Source organism: Pempheris klunzingeri, chromosome 4, assembly GCF_042242105.1.
Source record: "Pempheris klunzingeri isolate RE-2024b chromosome 4, fPemKlu1.hap1, whole genome shotgun sequence".
Classification (NCBI taxonomy): Eukaryota; Metazoa; Chordata; class Actinopteri; order Acropomatiformes; family Pempheridae; genus Pempheris; species Pempheris klunzingeri.
This window is the reverse complement of record NC_092015.1, coordinates 7,508,408-7,526,146: the sequence shown is the minus strand read 5'-3', so window position 1 is coordinate 7,526,146 and position 17,739 is coordinate 7,508,408. Positions and strand designations below refer to the sequence as shown.

The following is a 17,739-nucleotide window of genomic DNA, read 5'->3' as shown; positions in this document are numbered from 1 at the left end:
CAGCATAAATGAGACGTCTTGCTTGTGCTTGGCCTGCACTTGCATCATCAGGGTCGATGTTGCGGAAAGGTTGAAAAGAGGCTTCAGAAGATTAACATCAGAGGATAAAGGCCTCATGGTGCAGGGAGAAATCACGTTTTAAAATTGTTCCATGAAATTTGACTGCAAACAATCAAAAAATATCTAAAGTTTAGCTATTGTTTATATACACATGAAAATTTTAATCTAAGCATAAGGAATGACAGAAACATGTTACAGAAGTGTACTGCTTGGTTGCAAACTTTTGCAGGGACCTAAAATAGCTTCACAGTGTAAAAAGCCGTTGTTTGTGTGCATTAAAACATGAAAGGCCACATGGATACCCCGCTTTCCACTATTTCACTTACAATTTTCGCCCCCCCCCTCCCTTTTGTATCTCATAATAAAAGCCACGCTTGAAGAACTGTCACTTTACTTTGGCACACATACAGTATGACCACACATTTTTTTGTGCATTGTACAAAAGTTGAAGTTTCACATTACAGAAAATACTGCGCGTAGGTCAAGGCATCCACGAATGAGACACTGCGGCATAAAAATGCACTCACAGCGAACTGAATAGATCACACAGTGGCACATGTGCATATCATATTTGTCTGACATCTATACTCTCTAAGGACTCAAGAGACTCATCATGGAAATATATAGAAAAGGCCGTCATCCCACTCTTGAGCGGTATCAAGGTTATCAGAGGGTTGAGTGGCCGTACATTTAGAACTCGGTCCTTGAGTTTCTAGTCAGAAGTCTTTATCTTCAGAGGATGAAATGACCATGACCTCCCGGCTCTTAAAGTCCCACACTGCTGTGAGATGGAAGGCCATGTTGGAAAAGACCACGAGATACTCAAACAGGGCAAAAAATGTGTAACCTGTGAAAAGAAGAAACATGATGACAACATATATGATACATATGCTGAGCAGATTAAATCAAACATGACCAAACTGATTTAATACTTACTTCCTGATTCACAGTACATGTTGTGCTTCCAATAAAAGAATCCGGCAAAAACACAGAAGGATACGTTGAGAAGTAAGAAACGCACCTTCCAATGGTGAGATTTGGCATCCTGTAAGGGAGGAAAACACAGTAATACTGAATTGGACTGACGTGCTGCAAACGACAGGACAGATTTCAGTCTGCAGTGTGTGATTTGGTGCTCTTCACCTCAGGACTTAAGGAATACTTCTTAATAGCCTTCCATAAACGACAGGTTATTAGCATGTAGATCACGGAACTGACGATGAAGAGGACAAAACCTTCCTTATGAACAACTAAGGAGACAAAGGGAATTTTTTTCAGTAAAGGACATTAGTTATAATAATTCATTGCCAAATGAAAGCCAACACTGTATCATGCTTCAAACAAATGAAAATATAATACTTTGCTGGTCCTTTTTTATTAGTAAATTTAAGTAAGGCTCTGAATTTTGCTGAATAAATGATGAAAAGTTCATAATAGAAATCAGGCTTTAATTACAATGTCCATAAACCATTCAAACCTCTCCCACATCTTCTCTTCTCAGTAATTGAAAGCACAAACATTTCAAAGCCATCAAATACATTTTAAATCAAATCTCAGTTAACTAAAGCTGTAAATTAACGTTTCACCGAGTGCAGCGATGCAAAGGGAAAACAAAGCCATGACACAAACCTCTCCAATGAAAGTAACTCCAATATGGATTACTCACAGTACGTTTCGCTGGATGACACATATGTGAGGAGCAAGAGGCCGAGGTTTTCAAAAATAGAAAAGGCCAAGTTCAAGCAGCTGAGCGCGTTCTCTGGGAACTTCGAGGCGAAACGTGTCTTGTAAAACTTGAAGTAGGTAAACGCCACCAGGAACCTCGGCGCCGAGTGCAGCCCGATGCAGAATCTCCATATGTGGCACTCAGGACTTAGGCTTATGGAGGCACTGATAGATGGCAGGTAATTAGGAACCTGAAAACACAGAGTAATGACTTAGTCTAGTTTCAGAAAATATCAAAAGAAAAATGTGCTGTTTGCCAGATTAGGACATTACCTGGCAATGTGTACCAGTAGAGTCCTCAAAGTGAAAGACAGAAGATATGAAGACACAAGTTATTAGTCCAAGCAGTGGAAGGCACACAGTACCCAGAACGCATGTGGTGAATGATACCCTGATGACCAGGGGCCTCTCATGGCCAAAGATATGAGAGCCTTGGAGCATTTTTTATCTGAAACAGTGAAAAGGTCTGATTTAAAGAGATTTAAGCACTACATTGCAAAGGTGAATAGCATTCTCCAAGCCCAAATATAAATGCCTACATATGATTATAAGTCCAGAGTTGGTATAAATGTCATTATCCACTCAAATATCTGGAACCATTTGCATAAAATATACATGCATTCACTGAACATTTGAAGCCTGAAAAACAACCTACCTCTACTGGGTTTACTGTTCACGTGTAATTGCTGTCACAAAGCTGCTCAATAACTACGTTATTACAACAACATTCATTGTATCAGGCAGCAGGGCGGACATAAAGATTCGGGATCCCAACGACGGGGTGCAAAGCCATGAAAAAGAGCTGGGAAATCATCCGGACATCTCAGATTCCCGCGACAGTTTTACCACCCTAACATTAAATCTGAACGCTGCTAGAGGATGATAACAGTGGCAGCAGCCTCCTTTGAGCGCGAGGCAGCAGGAGGAAGACATGAAAACACATCAGCACCCGGAAGAGAAAGCGAGCGGAGGAGAGAGCTGAGGATGCTGCGTGTGGGCGGCGCAGCCTACCGACGAGATGCACAGAGCACAGAGCGATTAATGATGCACAGAACGTGTCTTTACGTTACATTTAGCCACAAATAAGGATTTATTCCTTGATTGTTATTAAAGGACGAAGCTGGGAGCTCCCCGTGGTGCTGCAACAAAAAAGTTTTTAATTTAATTTAAAAAATAATTCAATTAAATTTTTTTATTAAACATGTTTTATTTTATTTTATTTCATGAGCACACCCCATCAAAGACATATTGACGTGCATGTGTGTAACTTGCTGTGTGTCAGTCCTGAGGCCTGTGTGTAGGGGGTAAACATGTGGCTGCTGCCCCGCCTCTCCTCCTTTCACCAGCATCATCTGTCAAAGGCAGTGCTGCTGCTGCCTCCGCCATCACACTGATTATCCTCCTCTGCTTTTCATTTTTAGTGAATGAAAGTTGCTGCGCGATCATTTGTTCCAGCAAGATGAAACGACGGAGAATCCAAACTTTGTTTGGCTTGCTTCTGTGTGTCAGCATTTTGCCAAGTAAGTTTGCATTACTTTGGTTTTTAATTTACCCCATGCCATCTAAACAGTTGACTTCATATAGACCTGTTTTTCCTCTCTTGCCTGCAGGTAATTGCAGTTTAAAGTTGTTTCCTCTGAGAAAAGGAAAAAATCTCCAACACTGTGGCAGCAAAGATGATGACAAGATGTTTTTTATGTCTTTAAATTTCATTGATGCCATTGTTTTAATATTTCTTTATGGATCATCCACTGCTTCTCAAATTTTAACGCAAGCTGTTACTCAGAATCCACAAATATTTGTTAAGGGATTTGCTACCATCATAATCCCATAGACCTTCTTTGTATCCAGCTCAGGGGCTTTATTGAAAAAGCATTTCAGGGTTAACATCTGGCTAGCCCAAATCCATTGTTAACACTGGAAAAAAAAAAAAAAAAAAGCTCCAGTTCCAATATGAATCATAGTATTTCCATGTTTAAAACTATACATACATCTCCTCTAAGATTTCCTGGTGATTTAGTGAATTGAATTTTCATGAATATTGTCCCTATGAAAAATTAAAAGTATATTTATATCTAAAGATGGCATTTATGTTGGATAATTATTCACATCACTGTTTTCACAGCACAAGAATATTTAACTCCAACCCTTTCCCGGCTTACTGTGGTACTCATATGTTGTGTGTCCGTGGATTAAGCATTCAATCAACACATGCTAAACCCCACATACACAGTCTGAACAGTGGAAGTCATTGCTGCTACATAATGGCAGATTTGCCTGATCTCTTCCTAGGGCTTTATAGAGGGGCAATCTAGCCTGACATCCCCTCTGCTCCCTTCCACCATCTGCCACACGTTCACATTTTCTCTCATGTTCTCTCTTTCTTCCCATCTCAGCATCCACATCGTTGCATTTGCTCTGAATATCACCAGCCAGAAAACTGACTGATCTAAACTGATCACTTGAAATACTTTTTGTTTGACTAAAATAAAAAAAAACCCTGAAAGAAAATGCAATGTAATCTGGCTCAAAACAGGTGCTTTGTGGTGAAAAGATTAGAAATTGTTTCTCTCCCTGTAGCCTGTTGGTGTGCTGATGGGATATACGCTCAGAAGCTCCTCAATGATTTATTCACCAACTACACCAGCGCGCTGAGGCCTGTGGAGGACACTAACACCATACTGAATGTGACCCTGCAGGTTACACTGTCACAAATCATTGACATGGTAAAACACCACAGTGCACACAAGTCAACATTGTATGTGTGAAAGAAATCTGTGTAAATACCCACACGAGAGCATTACATCAGCATTGTCAGCTTTATATTTGACTATATCGATGTTCTACCTGTAATCTGTCCCCTTGTCTTGTCAGTTATTTTCTATAATTTTCAATGTTTTACAGGATGAGCGAAACCAAATTTTGACTGCATATTTATGGATACGGCAAGTGTGGGTTGATGCACACCTCAAATGGAATAAAGATGATTACGATGGACTCGATACCATCCGCATACCTAGTAGTTATGTATGGAGACCTGATATAGTCCTATATAACAAGTAGGTCGGACTGGTATTGGGTAAATCATTTGATTGTTAACCCTGTGTGGCCCCTGTTGGTCAGTGTAAAAGGCACAAGCTGGACATTCTTTGAAGCCATTATTTGTAAGAGTGTCCAGGCCTCTGTCTGCTTTTTATACACCAGTAATGTAACTTACAATAATCTCGCTGATAATACATATAACACATATTTGTATTGTGTAATTAAGATCTGAGACAGCACTCTATGAGAAAGAGGAAGGAAGCATCACCTGAGTAGATATGGATCCAGGGAGCAAGAAATGACATTACGGTTACGATCAACAACTCATACACTGACCACATGCTGATACATGTAATCATAAACACTTAACATTTCTGGAAGGATATAAAACGCAGACGCAACACTGAGGAATGAGTGCAACTCCCCTACATGCGTTGACTCCTCCCTCAGCTGGTGTACTTGTGCCTTTGTATCCTGATCAACTTTCTTTCTCAAATCATTCTCCACGTATTCCAAGAAATACAACTGCTCTTCAGGTATTTGTGTAAAGGTATCCAAAATGTTAATTTGCACACTGCATGTAAACACTGCTGTTCTAATTTCTTTTCCCAGACTAGTTTTCTTTGTTTTTCAGCGCTGATGACCATTTCACTGGCTCCATGGACACCAATGTGGTGATCCGGCATGATGGCCAGATAATGTGGGATTCCCCAGCTATCACCAAGAGCTCCTGCAAAGTGGATGTGTCATTCTTCCCCTTCGATGCTCAGCAGTGCAGGTTCACGTACGGCTCTTGGACCTACAACGGTAACCAGCTGGACATCCTGAATGCCATGGAGAGTGCTGACCTGGCTGACCTGGTGGAAAACGTTGAGTGGGAGGTGCTGGGCATGCCGGCTAAGAAGAACGTTATTCTGTATGGCTGCTGCGCAGACCCATACCCTGATGTGACCTACACACTGAAACTGAAGAGAAGAGCTTCCTTTTATGTCTTCAACCTGCTCATACCATGTGTGATGATCTCTTTCCTGGCTCCACTGGGCTTCTACCTGCCTGCTGACTCTGGAGAGAAGGTGTCTTTGGGTGTCACCGTGATGCTGGCACTCACTGTCTTTCAGCTGTTGGTTGCAGAGATCATGCCACCTTCTGAGAATGTGCCACTTATTGGTAAGGGCGATAAAACCAGGTCAGATCCCAGCATGCGTCATGACTGTGCATTACGAGTCTTTGATGATTTCTTTGTCTGCTTTTCTTCCACAGGAAAATATTACATTGCAACTATGACCATGATCACAGCCTCCACTGCCCTGACCATCTTCATCATGAACATTCACCACTGCGGCCCAGATGCCAAGCCTGTCCCCAAGTGGGCCAAGAAAGTCATTCTGCAGTACATGGCCAGAATGTGTTTTGTTTATGAAGTAGGAGAAAACTGCCTGTCACCACAGCCTGAGAAACAGGAGCCTCCACTTGCAAAGAACGCCAACTGCACCATGAATGGTCAGGCAGGACCAGGCAAAGAGGAGTGTGTCTTCAAAATGGAGAGAGGACAAGAGACATTGAGCTCCGTGATTGCAGAGGAGGCAGAAGATATGGATCAGATGATGAGTCCCTTAGGCTCGGTGGGGAAGAACCCTACTAATCACTACACCGCTTGGAAGAACGGCGTTTTCATGAGCATGGACTGTGGAGATTCGGGGTGTCAGACGAGATGCAGGAAGGGAGGTGTGAGTGATGGAGACAGAAAAGACAGAGAGGCATTGTGCAGCACCCAAAGCAATGAGAAGCAGCTCTTGCGTAACATTGAGTACATTGCCAACTGTTACAGAGATCAGAGGGCCACACAGAAAAGGACTGGGGAGTGGAAGAAGGTAGCCAAAGTTTTAGACCGCTTCTTCATGTGGATATTTTTCATAATGGTGTTTTTCATGAGCCTGCTCATCATGGGCAAAGCCATCTAACTGGTTGCTGCTAAGTTGGTCATACTGGGTGTTTATTTGTGTACATAACACTGAGATTATTACAAGTTAGTACAATATTCACAAAGCACTACATTATATCCAATAATTTAATCAATATTCAGATTGCATTTGTTCCAAACCTCTTAGAAATGGTCCACTCTGGAGGCCACGTCATCAGCCACCCTACTGCAGTCCTAACTATATGTAGAATTAGATCTTTGACAAACTTGTTGTTCATGAGTTTTATTGTTAATAATGCTGCGTGACAGTTACCAAACAAGGCTCTATACATAAAGTCAGAATGAAAAGAAGAGAGAGAGAGAGAGCAAAGTCTCACTGTGGGTCACATGGATTATCTGTGAAATCCTCTGGATCACCACCATTTGCTTGGCTCTTCATGTTTATTATCCCTGGTCTTTATGTTGCTAAATGGGCCGTGACTCTGTAATCTGAACCCGAAGGAAAGCAGAGCTGTGTTTTGAAACATTTTGATTAGGAAATGTGTGTAGTGAGAAATGTGTATTGTCAATTTCAGAGAGCTGAGAACTATTTTTCAGCAATAATTAAACTGAGATGACAGGGACAACTTAATCGGACAATAAGACCTCTTCAGGACACCTTTCATCAAGAGATCATTCGAGTCCCTGAGGCCTACAAGACCAAAAATACATCAGCATCACATCAAATACTGAGGAAAGACTGGGACGTTATTTACGAGAATATTAAGTACATTTCTGCATATTAAGAAATATATTTAGCCTAATATTAAAGAACTCTACAGATTTAAGAACTTAACAGTCAGTTTTTACTTTCACATTTAAAAAAAAAAATAATATGTAATACATTCACACTGTTTTTCACTTTGGGATTTTATGATTCAACTAAAAGAGTAAAATTAAGTTTAAAATGTTACGCAGAAATGCATTACTCATCAACAGGTTGAAAAATAAACTGCTGCTGATGTTTGTTGATAGTTTGAATATATGTAAAATACATAGCTTGGAGTTTAGGACCAAATAACGTGTTGGGTACTGTTACACATGTATACAACTGTATGCACAACATAAAAAACCACAAGAAGTACAGTTTTTTGCATTTGCTTTAAAGATCCCATACTATGTCTATGTGTGAATTCAGGAGGTTTTCAGCGGGTGGGAGCAGCCGGTCTTCTGACGGGCCGAAGGAGGTCACATGCTCAACGGATCTCCATGTGACGTCATAAAGGGAGACAAATCTAAACAGCACATTTTAACACATGAAAGGTCAACAGAATTCATGAACTTTGCAAATCAGAACAACCACTAATTTATCCATAAACAGCATGGAATTTGGGGGGAAAAGGACAAAGATCTTGCGTTTCCCTCCCTGTTTATAATAATGTTTAAGATACTCACATGCAAATAAGAAAAGAATATGTAGAGGGAACTGAAACTTGATACATTTTAAATTATTGTTTCAAATGAACCAGGCATCTATGCATGTTCCAAATACAGACAGGCTTTAGAGCAGGTGTAATGAGAGAAAACAATGACCTATGTGTGTCTTTCTGTTTCAATCTTCATAATGAACAGAAGAAGACGACAGAAGGAATTATGTTGGATTCACTTTTCTAAGTAATGTTTGAATAATTGTTTTCCGTAATGACCTTGTTTGCATTCCATAAATGATTGGATTTAAATTAGCGGGGACCACATGAAACAGAATATATGCGATCTTCCTTAAATCTGGGTAATTTGGGAAACGATGTAATATGATTGTTAAAAATCCTGACCAGAGCATAATAAGATAAAGAACAAGGTGGCTTGCACAGGTTTGCAGCGCTTTGTTGTTCAAGTCTTTGTTTTTCTTGACCCAGCAGATCACAGCTATTCTGAAATAGGTAACAGCTATGCTTCCAATTGAGCAACTAAAAAGCAGCACAGTGAAAAAGAGTCCATATATATTATTGATGGACACATTGTCACATGAAAGCTTGAACAGTGATGCGTTGTCACAATAAGCATTTTGTATAAGTGATCTACAGCGGGACAGCCTCACTGTGAGACCTATCAAAACAGACACTAGTGCTATTGACAACCCCCATGCACTTGCTGACAGCCCAATCACAGTTTTGATGGTCATAGTGGAGCTGTACTTTAAAGGGTGACATATTGCCACGTATCTGTCAATTGCCATAATGACAAGAATCAAATGAGAAGCTGATCCGAATGTGTGGCTGTAAAAGGCTTGAACCACACACTGATTGTAGGTGATAAAGCGTTCTGTTGAAATAATGTGAGCCATGAGCTGAGGCAGAAGGACTGTGTTACCTATTAGATCATTGACAGACAGGTTACAAAAAAGAATGTACATCGGCTGGTGAAGAATCTTCTGAGTGATGATAAGCACAATAACTCCAATGTTAGAAAAAAGCAGTGAAAAGTAAACAAACAGCAGTAAGAAAAATATAGGGTATGTGAACTCTGGAGATATGTCAAAACCTTGAATCTCCAAGATATCACTTAAGACTGTCATGTTGCTTTCCATTCTGCTTAAGTTGATGAAAAACCTGGCAGAGAAAAAGCTTTAAAGCTGGAATAAGCTGTTCAGTTTTGGTTTCACAACAACCTTCAGTCCATGATAACCTTTCAGCATGTTGTAATTCAAGTGGTCTGAGAGAAAACTTGACTTCTGCACCTCCTCTTGGTTCTGTCTTGGGCCTTAGAAACCTAGCTGTGACTTCAATCATAGGTCCTCTCGGAGAGAGAGCCTTCCTATTGGCTGTTCTACAAACACAGAAGTACACGCATGTCCCTTCAGATGCCAGTGAAAGTCCTGCAGAAAAGGTTTACAACAATACAATATAGAGCAACTCAAAGAAAGTAGAGAGACGTTTCAAAGAGAGTCTAAAAGAGAGGCTGACAATAAACACAATAGAACACAAGTCTGTGAACTTCTCAGAGATGAAGAAAGCATTGCTCCATTCTAGTCAGTGTACATCATAGTTAATGCAACTCTTAAAGACATAACAAGTGTTCAATTGAAGATCCAATCAAACACTTTGAAAATAAATTCAGCACAGAGAGAAAAGAAAAGCATTCTGTGTAAAAAGTGTTAAAAGACCCAAAATCCTGCAGGTGACCATTTGAGAGGCACGATATGGTTAACAGAGGACACAGGACACATACACTCACACACACTCACACACACTCACACACCGGGTTCTTTCTCCTCCACCAAATGCCGAACAATGAAAATGCACAAAACCATCTCATAATACTTGCTTACCCAATCAAAACCTATTCATATTTATGAAAGCAAAACACTAAGACTAAACATTTAATTGCATACACTGGGACAGAATTGTCACAGAGGATGCAGAGGTTTTATGCTGCGTTTGGTTTCATGTATGAAGAGACCTCTCTAACCTGAATGTGTTTGACTTGGGACAAAACCCATATAAACACCTAAACTCTACAATCAAAAAGGCCCCAGATAGCAGGTTGGCACCAAGCATTTAGCTTTGCGGTGGCAGTACTAATCATCAAATCAAATTATTATGATTATTATCATTGTACTTCAACTGCTGTAAATGTATAGGAGGAAGGCCACAGAAAGCAATTAGAGGGTCAAATCAATTATCAAAGCAACTCAAAGGTCCATCACGTCCATTTCTCTTGGGTGAGATGATTAGTTTTTCCTAATGTCCAAATGTCCCAACAGCTCTTTTGTGTTCATGAACAAGTTCCTGCTTCCCAAAGGCCTGATGTGACCACTTGATTGCTCTCTTTCAATTAGTAGTTTTCTTGTGGGAGACATAAACAAACATGAAAAGGTTAAACAGTACAATTCTAACATGTTATACCTTCAGAATTGATTTACATATTCATATAAACTGCATCATTTTTTACATAAAATGTAACATATGAATGGAAAGATAAAAAAGAAAAGACTTTATTGTGGAACTTTAGTTTTAACTTTAATCTATTAAGATCGTTTACATATCAACCCACACAATTCAGCAAATTCATTTAAATGATGAAAACCACTTAATGATTAAAGTTAAGGAATTAAATTTTCACAAGGTGTAATGTCACATGCACCCTCACACGTTACAGCCTCCCTTGGGTGTTATTAAACGTTCTTCATTAGCACATAACAAGGAATCCCATTATCAGCTAGAGGTTTACTCATTGTCCAGGGATTAATTACAATGTGAGACAGTTAATAACACATCATTTAATCATTTCTCAAAGGGCCTCATTAATAAATATGTTTTGACAAAGCGATGAGGGCTCTGGCTGATGTAACTTGTCCAGTTTACATAACATTGTTGCAGGAGCCCATTAGCTGAATAGTCAGATAACATAATTCCCTGTATTTCTGTTGTTGTGTGTTAATTCATAATAGTGATTGAAAGTAAAGAAGAGAAGACTTCAAATAGTTTTTGAGCAAGATTTCTAAATCCAGCCAGGCCTTTGCAGCAGTGTTGTGAAGCAAAAAAGGTTTTTTTATTTTATTTTTAACAACAAATAAACATTTGTGTGTGTGTACATCCAGATACGAACGCTTAGAGGTACAATACACTTAAAACTTTAAGTCCCAAAATGTGGTTTTGATATTAGATTTGATTGTCATGAAAACAACACTCAACTCTATTGCTGGATTTCTAAAATTCTTACTCTGAAACGAACGCACTGCAGATTTAACAGGTTAAAGTGACTATAAAGACAGTCTGTTCTGATAGTTTGACTCACATTGTAGACACCATGATATTTTCATTTTTATATATTTAAATTTGGATTATTTAGTTAGTTTAGTTTATACTTTAGGGCCTGTGATTGAAAAGATGAAACTGTTGTTGTAATTGTAAAATTAAAGACATCATGAGGGCCCATAATAGGCCACTGATGTTTGATATCATAGTTTGGGGTTATAAGATGTTCATAAAAAATGTGAAGCACATGCTCTGGCACTGGTCATCATAAAGACCCACATACATCATGTGTATCCTAAACTGCATTTTATGGCATGAAAATTTCTTTTCTGTCTCGATTGAAGATACTTTTTTCTGTAATAAGGCCTGCAATTTACCTGCTGATTCTCTTTCTGTTTGAATACAGTTGGTCATCAAATTGGCTGCAGCTCTGCAGTCTCCATGATTCATTTTTTAGGTTAATCAATCTCATTTTAAAATCTAACATCTTTAGCCTGTTGCCACTGTTGTTTAATCTTGTCAATGTTCTGGGAGTGAATCTGATAATTTGAGGATAGCTCTACAGCCTTTTACATGACTGCTAAGGGGCCACAAAAATCCATAGTTCCACCTCCTTAATTTAATTGTAATCAAGTAACTTGAGGACACACTTTTAGCTATTTATTCATTAAAAAATGTAATTGGAGGATACAAATTACTTCTGGGAACCACACTAAAACATTGTTTTTCTTTTTATTAACAAGGGCTCTTTATGCTTATGTTTATGCTTACAGTCATAGCAACCATAACATTGTTCATCTTTGCAAAGCTACTGACACTCCCAGAGGAAAAACAATGACGTAACCAAGTTATGGTTATGGTACCAGGAAATAAAGTCAGGAGGTCACGGCATTCTCCACACTGTGTGCGGCACTACTTTGAAAGGGGCATGTTGTCTAACTTGTGACAGCTTCAGACACTGATTCAATTTCTAACAATGAAATGCTATCACTGTTTTTCTTCCTACTAATCTCAGAGAAAATGGAAAATGAATCTTTTTGGTTCAGTGCTGAGTTAACCCTGGACACATTTGTGATTCCTCCAGGAGGAAAATATCCCATATTTTTTCTTGGGATTGCGATTTATTTTTTTGGCATTTTTTGCAACCTTACCTTATTGACTTTGATCATTCTGAAGAGGAACCTACACAAGCCCATGTATTTCATCCTGGTTAGTCTCCCCCTCAATGATCTGATAGGCATAACTGCAATGTTACCAAAAGTACTTTCTGACATTGTTACAGAGACAAATAAGGTTTACTATCCGTTCTGTGTTTTACAAGCGTTCTTGCTCCACATGTATGGTGGTGGAATTTTGTTTATTCTTGCAGCGATGTCTTTTGATCGTTATGTTGCCATCTGCGTGCCGTTACGCTACAGCTCTATCATGACCCCCCGAGTTGTTGTTTGCATTATCTTTCTAGTTTGGGGACTTGACTTTGTCTTGATTGTATCATTGTTTTCTTTGCAGACAAGGCTCCCCAGGTGCAAATCTGTTATTATGAACGTGTTCTGTGATAACCCGTCCCTACTGAAGCTCACATGTGGAAACACGACAGTCAATAATATTATAGGACTATTTAACACAGCTGTCATGCAAGCTGTAAGTGTCTCCATTCAGGCATTTTCCTATGTGAAGATTTTGATTACGTGTGTGGTTACAAGAAGGTCTGAGGCAAAGGCGAAAGCTGTCAACACGTGTGTGGCGCAGTTGGTTATATTAATCATATTTGAGATTGCTGGAACGTTCACAATCTTATCTCATAGATTCAAAAATGTATCAGCTGACTTGCAAAAGATAATGGGCATGCTGATTTTTATTGTACCTCCACTTCTCAATCCAATTGTATATGGGCTGTACACGAGTGAAATACGAAACACTCTCCTGATAGTCTTAAAAAACAGAAGAGCGTCTTTCTAAATCTTCATACAAGGAAATTAACAGCATTGAATTTTGCCTTTTGGAGCTGCAATCACTGCATCTTCCTGCTGTGGTGTCTCAGGAGCCCTCCAATAGAGTAAAATCAACATTGTGGGAACAATATCAACCATACTGAATCACTTTCAAGAGATGTGTTCATTGTGAAAATCCTAATTTCTTTTTTTGTCTAGAGTGGGACAGGGACATTTACTCTGCTTTGAGATGCATTGACTGATATTTGTCACTGTGGTTTTTCTCTGTAGAATTTTTTTAAACCAATGAAACGTGAAGATCAGATCAGTAGTGTATAGCATTTATGGGTGTGTGTGACAGTGCACAGGAGTTGTCATAAACATACAAAGACACACTGCCATCAGGTCTGCTGAGGAAAGGAGGCCTCCATCAGCCTCCAAGTGGCTGCAGAATGGGGGGCGTATCTAAATGCAGGGCACACCTGGCCCGGGTGCAGCTCATGATGGTAGCCACCCTCTGGTTCAGCACATGCCAGGCAAAGAAAACCCAAAGTAAAAAAGGGAACCAGTGGAGAGGTTGTCACACTGTATAATTCTACATGGAAATATTAGTCTCATACTGCACATATTATAGCATGTAATTACTTCAAATTACAGTTTCACATCAGTAAGATGTCTTGGATATTTAGGCCTGTTCTTTCCTTATTACTGTCCTCTTCACATTTGATAAACATTATTTTCTATAAAGAAGAATGAACCTGCCCATCTTCTCAAGTGTTCATATTTTTTTTTTATTGACTTATCATATCATCCATGTACCAGAGCTGCCTGTTGTCTAAACTGTGAATACCTTGTTACCATAAATCACAATGTTACTGCTGATTACAAAACAAACAACATATACAAGATTTGCTGAGGTTTGCTGTGTGAGCTATTAATAAAAGACCTAATATTCTGAGGCATATTTCATGTTGTTCAGTCATTTAATAAAAAAGATACCTAAAATGAAATGAAAATAGAAAAAAACAGCACAACTGACAGCACAAAGTAAATTCAATTTTCAGAATATCATATATTAAGCTGAGGTGAAAACTGTATATATACATATATCTGGGTATCATTTTATGTACAGATTATGAAGCTAAAAAGCAGAAACAGTTGAGATAAGGTGGCTAAATTGTGCTTGCATCTTTGGCTGTTACACACAACCTGTTATTGCAAGTAAAGGGCCCAAGGAATCACTCTGATTCAACATGTTTTTAATCCAACAAATCTGTTTCAAATCAATATATCTGCCCCGTCCCAACCACTGTCTGTGCCAGGAGATCCATTGTATTGTTGGATAACATCGTGGTTGTGGACAGGCTTGAAGATATGATATTACTGAATCATTATGCAAAGCTTGGTTCAGAGATATCCCGTGGACATAGCAGGTAGGGGTGCTGAGTGGGCTGTAGCACCCACTAAAATCAGCCATAATAAACACCATCAGTTCATAAAAAAGTTTGTATGCACTGGTATTTGTAGAAGAAAAGAGGTTTAACTTTGTTTTTGATCCATTATTTATCAATATGTATTCATTTATAAAAATATTCATTTAAAATCTGAAGTCATCTTAGTATTACACAAGCTTTGCATTAAACTAGGGTCAGATCAATACCTCCACTTTCTCTCTGTCTGGCCACTTTTTCGAGTATCTATTTATTTTGGCATGGGGTAAACTTCTCTATTTGATGCTTCATTGTGCTTGTTTGGCTGACTATGAAACCTCCATCTCACTTAGACTTCCTGATTATATAAAATTACATTAAAGTGGCCAAAGATAATGCTAAACTATTTGTTATTGATGTGTGTCTTGTATGGTGGCTGGCTGATTAAACTAGTGACAAAATAAAAAGATCCAGTCAGTAAACTGTTTAAAGATTTCATTCTATCCCTGATGTCTTAAGCAAAAGGCAGTTATTTTGAAACTGCATTATATCATACATGTTTTAATACTTTGTGCACTACGCCCTTGGGTATTATTACTGGTTACCTAATTCTTACCCAATGTCTGCTTAAAGGCGATAAAAGGCTGAAGCTGCAGGTTTCAAATGCAGGTGAGAATAGGATAACTGCCAGAGGTAATATATGAGAGGCACAGCTGAATTATTCCATTCCTATCCACTTAATCTAAGATTGTTTGTTATAGATAATATTTGTAATATTTTCTTTTCTCAGCTAAAATTTGTCCCTTCAACAGATGAAGCCTCACTAACAGCAACAACATTATAGAGTAAAATATCAAACAATTATGGACACAAATGCATCTTCACCAGTTGTACTAAAACTGGCAACACTGGGGTTACCTGATGCTTACGTTTACCCAGCGTTTTTGTTTGGATTATTAACATATCTCTTAATAACATTTTGCAACTTGCTGGTTTTGGCAACTATTGCCTGCAATAAGAAGCTACACAAGTCCATGTTTATCCTGCTGTTCAACCTGCCCATCAGTGACATGTTGGGTGCTACAGCTTTCTTCCCTCAGCTCATTCTCAGCATTGCGACACAGAACCGACTGATTTCCTATCCTGCGTGTATTACTCAGACTTTTCTGGTTCATGTTTATGGTACAGGGAACTTGCTGATCTTGAGTGCCATGGCATATGACAGATATATTGCTATATGTTTCCCTTTGAGGTACAATGCCATCATGAGTCCCCATAACTTGCTAAGAATTATCATTTTAATATGGTTACTATGTTTCTCACTAATAGTCACGTTGAATGCAATGCTTGCACACTCTTATGTTTGCAGGACAAATATAGTGGATTTGTACTGTAACTATCCATCATTATTGAAACTGGTCTGTGAGGACACCAGCGTTAACAACTACTATGGACTGTTTACTATTGTCTTAGTCCAGGGCGGATCACTGTCGATAATATTGTACACATATGCACAGATTTTGCGCACATGTGTTATGACTAATCAGCCTAATGCCCGGCGAAAAGCCATTCAGACATGTGGCTCGCATTTAATTGTTTTCTTAATCCTAGAGCTCAATGCTTTCATTACACTCATTTGTCATCGTATTGAGAGCGCGTCCCCTTCTCTGAGAAGGGCTCTCGGTGTGTCCATTTTAATTTTCCCCCCTTTTTTGGACCCGATTATCTATGGACTGAAAACAAAAGAACTCCGACAGAGCATTAAAAGGTTCCTAAAGAGGAATGTGGGTACATCAGAGCTATAACCTGTTTTCAGTTTGAGATGTCCTACATTCATACGTTCACATGTTTAAATATGTTTATGAGCTTTAACATACTGTATGTTCATGAGCCTCATGAAACTCCACATGAAACAGCTGAGGCCATTTTTCTTCTGGAGGTTTCAAATGTTAGTCATTTTAATAAATGATAAGGAATATGATTACTGGAACTAATGTGAGGGAAAGATTGTGGAAGTTAATGACAATAATGACAGATCCTTTCAGAACTGAAAGATTGCTGAAAAATATAGAGATTAACAAAATGTACTTGTATTTGCATTACTGTATATTACAACAGAAACTTACAACGGTTGCACAGGCATCCAGATTTGAACATTGTCAATGCCACTGTGTCTACAGGTCTACAGATGTCATATTTTCTGTGTATTATTAATTTCTACTATTAATATATACACACACACACACACACACACACATATATACATTCAGTATATACATACATACATATATATATATATATATATGAAGAAATACTGTAAAGTAAGAATGCTTTCAAAAAAGGTCTCTGTGGGGGCCACAACATCACTTCCAGGACTCTTTGTTACTCTTAAAATGTTTTAATGTTTGAGTATTTGCTAGTGCTCTGTGTGATCCTAATAAAAAAAATGTGAAACATGTTAATGTGACTCAACAACTTTCTGTGTCAGGAGATCCACTGTACGGTTGGATGACATCATGGTTATGAACAGAGAGTATCATTTCTTTTCTTTATTTCTTTCTCCTATTTTACTGGGATTTATATGCATTATACACAAGTAATTGTGCTGGGAAACATAGTTGTATTTAAAATACTGTAAATTACAACAAAAAAGTTACAACAGTTGCACAAGCATCCACATCTGAAAACTTGCAATGCCATTGTGTCCACAGATTTCAAATTAGTGTGATAATTGTGTCATCAAACTCCACACAGAGATCTGCTTGGGTGGCAGATTTCTGTGTGGGGTTAATTTAAATGCATTTAATGCCAGGTCGCAGCTGATTCAGTTCAAAGTAATGCATTGATTACATTATTTCACAGGAAAGATTATCAAAATGTGTCCTCATGTATCT

General features: G+C 38.7%; 5 protein-coding genes across 5 annotated transcripts; 3 read left to right on the top strand and 2 right to left on the bottom strand.

Moving 5' to 3' along the window:
* Nucleotides 1-488: 488 nt before the first annotated feature.
* On the bottom strand, nucleotides 489-2,226 carry LOC139200473 (post-GPI attachment to proteins factor 2-like). The gene is made up of 5 exons (XM_070829776.1): nucleotides 2,059-2,226; nucleotides 1,727-1,976; nucleotides 1,204-1,310; nucleotides 997-1,105; nucleotides 489-907 (listed from the first exon to the last, which is right to left on the bottom strand). The coding sequence occupies exons 1-5, from the start codon at nucleotides 2,224-2,226 to the stop codon at nucleotides 777-779; spliced, it is 765 nt and encodes a 254-aa protein (XP_070685877.1). The 3' UTR covers nucleotides 489-776.
* A 1,018-nt stretch (nucleotides 2,227-3,244) lies between these two features.
* On the top strand, nucleotides 3,245-6,788 carry chrna10a (cholinergic receptor, nicotinic, alpha 10a). Its single transcript, XM_070829645.1, has 5 exons — nucleotides 3,245-3,305; nucleotides 4,366-4,511; nucleotides 4,690-4,844; nucleotides 5,462-5,994; nucleotides 6,088-6,788. The coding sequence occupies exons 1-5, from the start codon at nucleotides 3,245-3,247 to the stop codon at nucleotides 6,786-6,788; spliced, it is 1,596 nt and encodes a 531-aa protein (XP_070685746.1).
* A 1,590-nt stretch (nucleotides 6,789-8,378) lies between these two features.
* Nucleotides 8,379-9,317, bottom strand: LOC139199905 (olfactory receptor 52N5-like). The gene has a single exon (XM_070829104.1). It carries the CDS (start codon nucleotides 9,312-9,314, stop codon nucleotides 8,379-8,381), a length of 936 nt encoding a protein of 311 aa, XP_070685205.1. The 5' UTR covers nucleotides 9,315-9,317.
* A 3,187-nt stretch (nucleotides 9,318-12,504) lies between these two features.
* Nucleotides 12,505-13,443, top strand: LOC139200116 (olfactory receptor 52B2-like). The gene has a single exon (XM_070829350.1). It carries the CDS (start codon nucleotides 12,505-12,507, stop codon nucleotides 13,441-13,443), a length of 939 nt encoding a protein of 312 aa, XP_070685451.1.
* A 2,265-nt stretch (nucleotides 13,444-15,708) lies between these two features.
* Nucleotides 15,709-16,650, top strand: LOC139200305 (olfactory receptor 1M1-like). Its single transcript, XM_070829563.1, has one exon. The coding sequence runs from the start codon at nucleotides 15,709-15,711 to the stop codon at nucleotides 16,648-16,650; it is 942 nt and encodes a 313-aa protein (XP_070685664.1).
* The last annotated feature ends 1,089 nt before the right edge of the window (nucleotides 16,651-17,739 follow it).

What these genes read in the sequence shown, in the direction of transcription:
- LOC139200473 (XM_070829776.1), bottom strand. Translation starts at nt 2,226, where the DNA reads ATGCTCCAAGGCTCTCATATCTTTGGCCATGAGAGGCCCCTGGTCATC. An exon ending in GTCATCCAGCGAAACGTACT is followed by an intron (nt 1,311 to 1,726) that starts GTGAGTAATCCA and finishes TTGTCTCCTTAG; the next exon opens with TTGTTCATAAGGAAGGTTTT. An exon ending in AGTATTCCTTAAGTCCTGAG is followed by an intron (nt 1,106 to 1,203) that starts GTGAAGAGCACC and finishes CCTCCCTTACAG; the next exon opens with GATGCCAAATCTCACCATTG.
- chrna10a (XM_070829645.1), top strand. Translation starts at nt 3,245, where the DNA reads ATGAAACGACGGAGAATCCAAACTTTGTTTGGCTTGCTTCTGTGTGTC. An exon ending in GATATAGTCCTATATAACAA is followed by an intron (nt 4,845 to 5,461) that starts GTAGGTCGGACT and finishes TTTGTTTTTCAG; the next exon opens with CGCTGATGACCATTTCACTG. An exon ending in TGAGAATGTGCCACTTATTG is followed by an intron (nt 5,995 to 6,087) that starts GTAAGGGCGATA and finishes TTTCTTCCACAG; the next exon opens with GAAAATATTACATTGCAACT.
- LOC139199905 (XM_070829104.1), bottom strand. Translation starts at nt 9,314, where the DNA reads ATGGAAAGCAACATGACAGTCTTAAGTGATATCTTGGAGATTCAAGGT.
- LOC139200116 (XM_070829350.1), top strand. Translation starts at nt 12,505, where the DNA reads ATGGAAAATGAATCTTTTTGGTTCAGTGCTGAGTTAACCCTGGACACA.
- LOC139200305 (XM_070829563.1), top strand. Translation starts at nt 15,709, where the DNA reads ATGGACACAAATGCATCTTCACCAGTTGTACTAAAACTGGCAACACTG.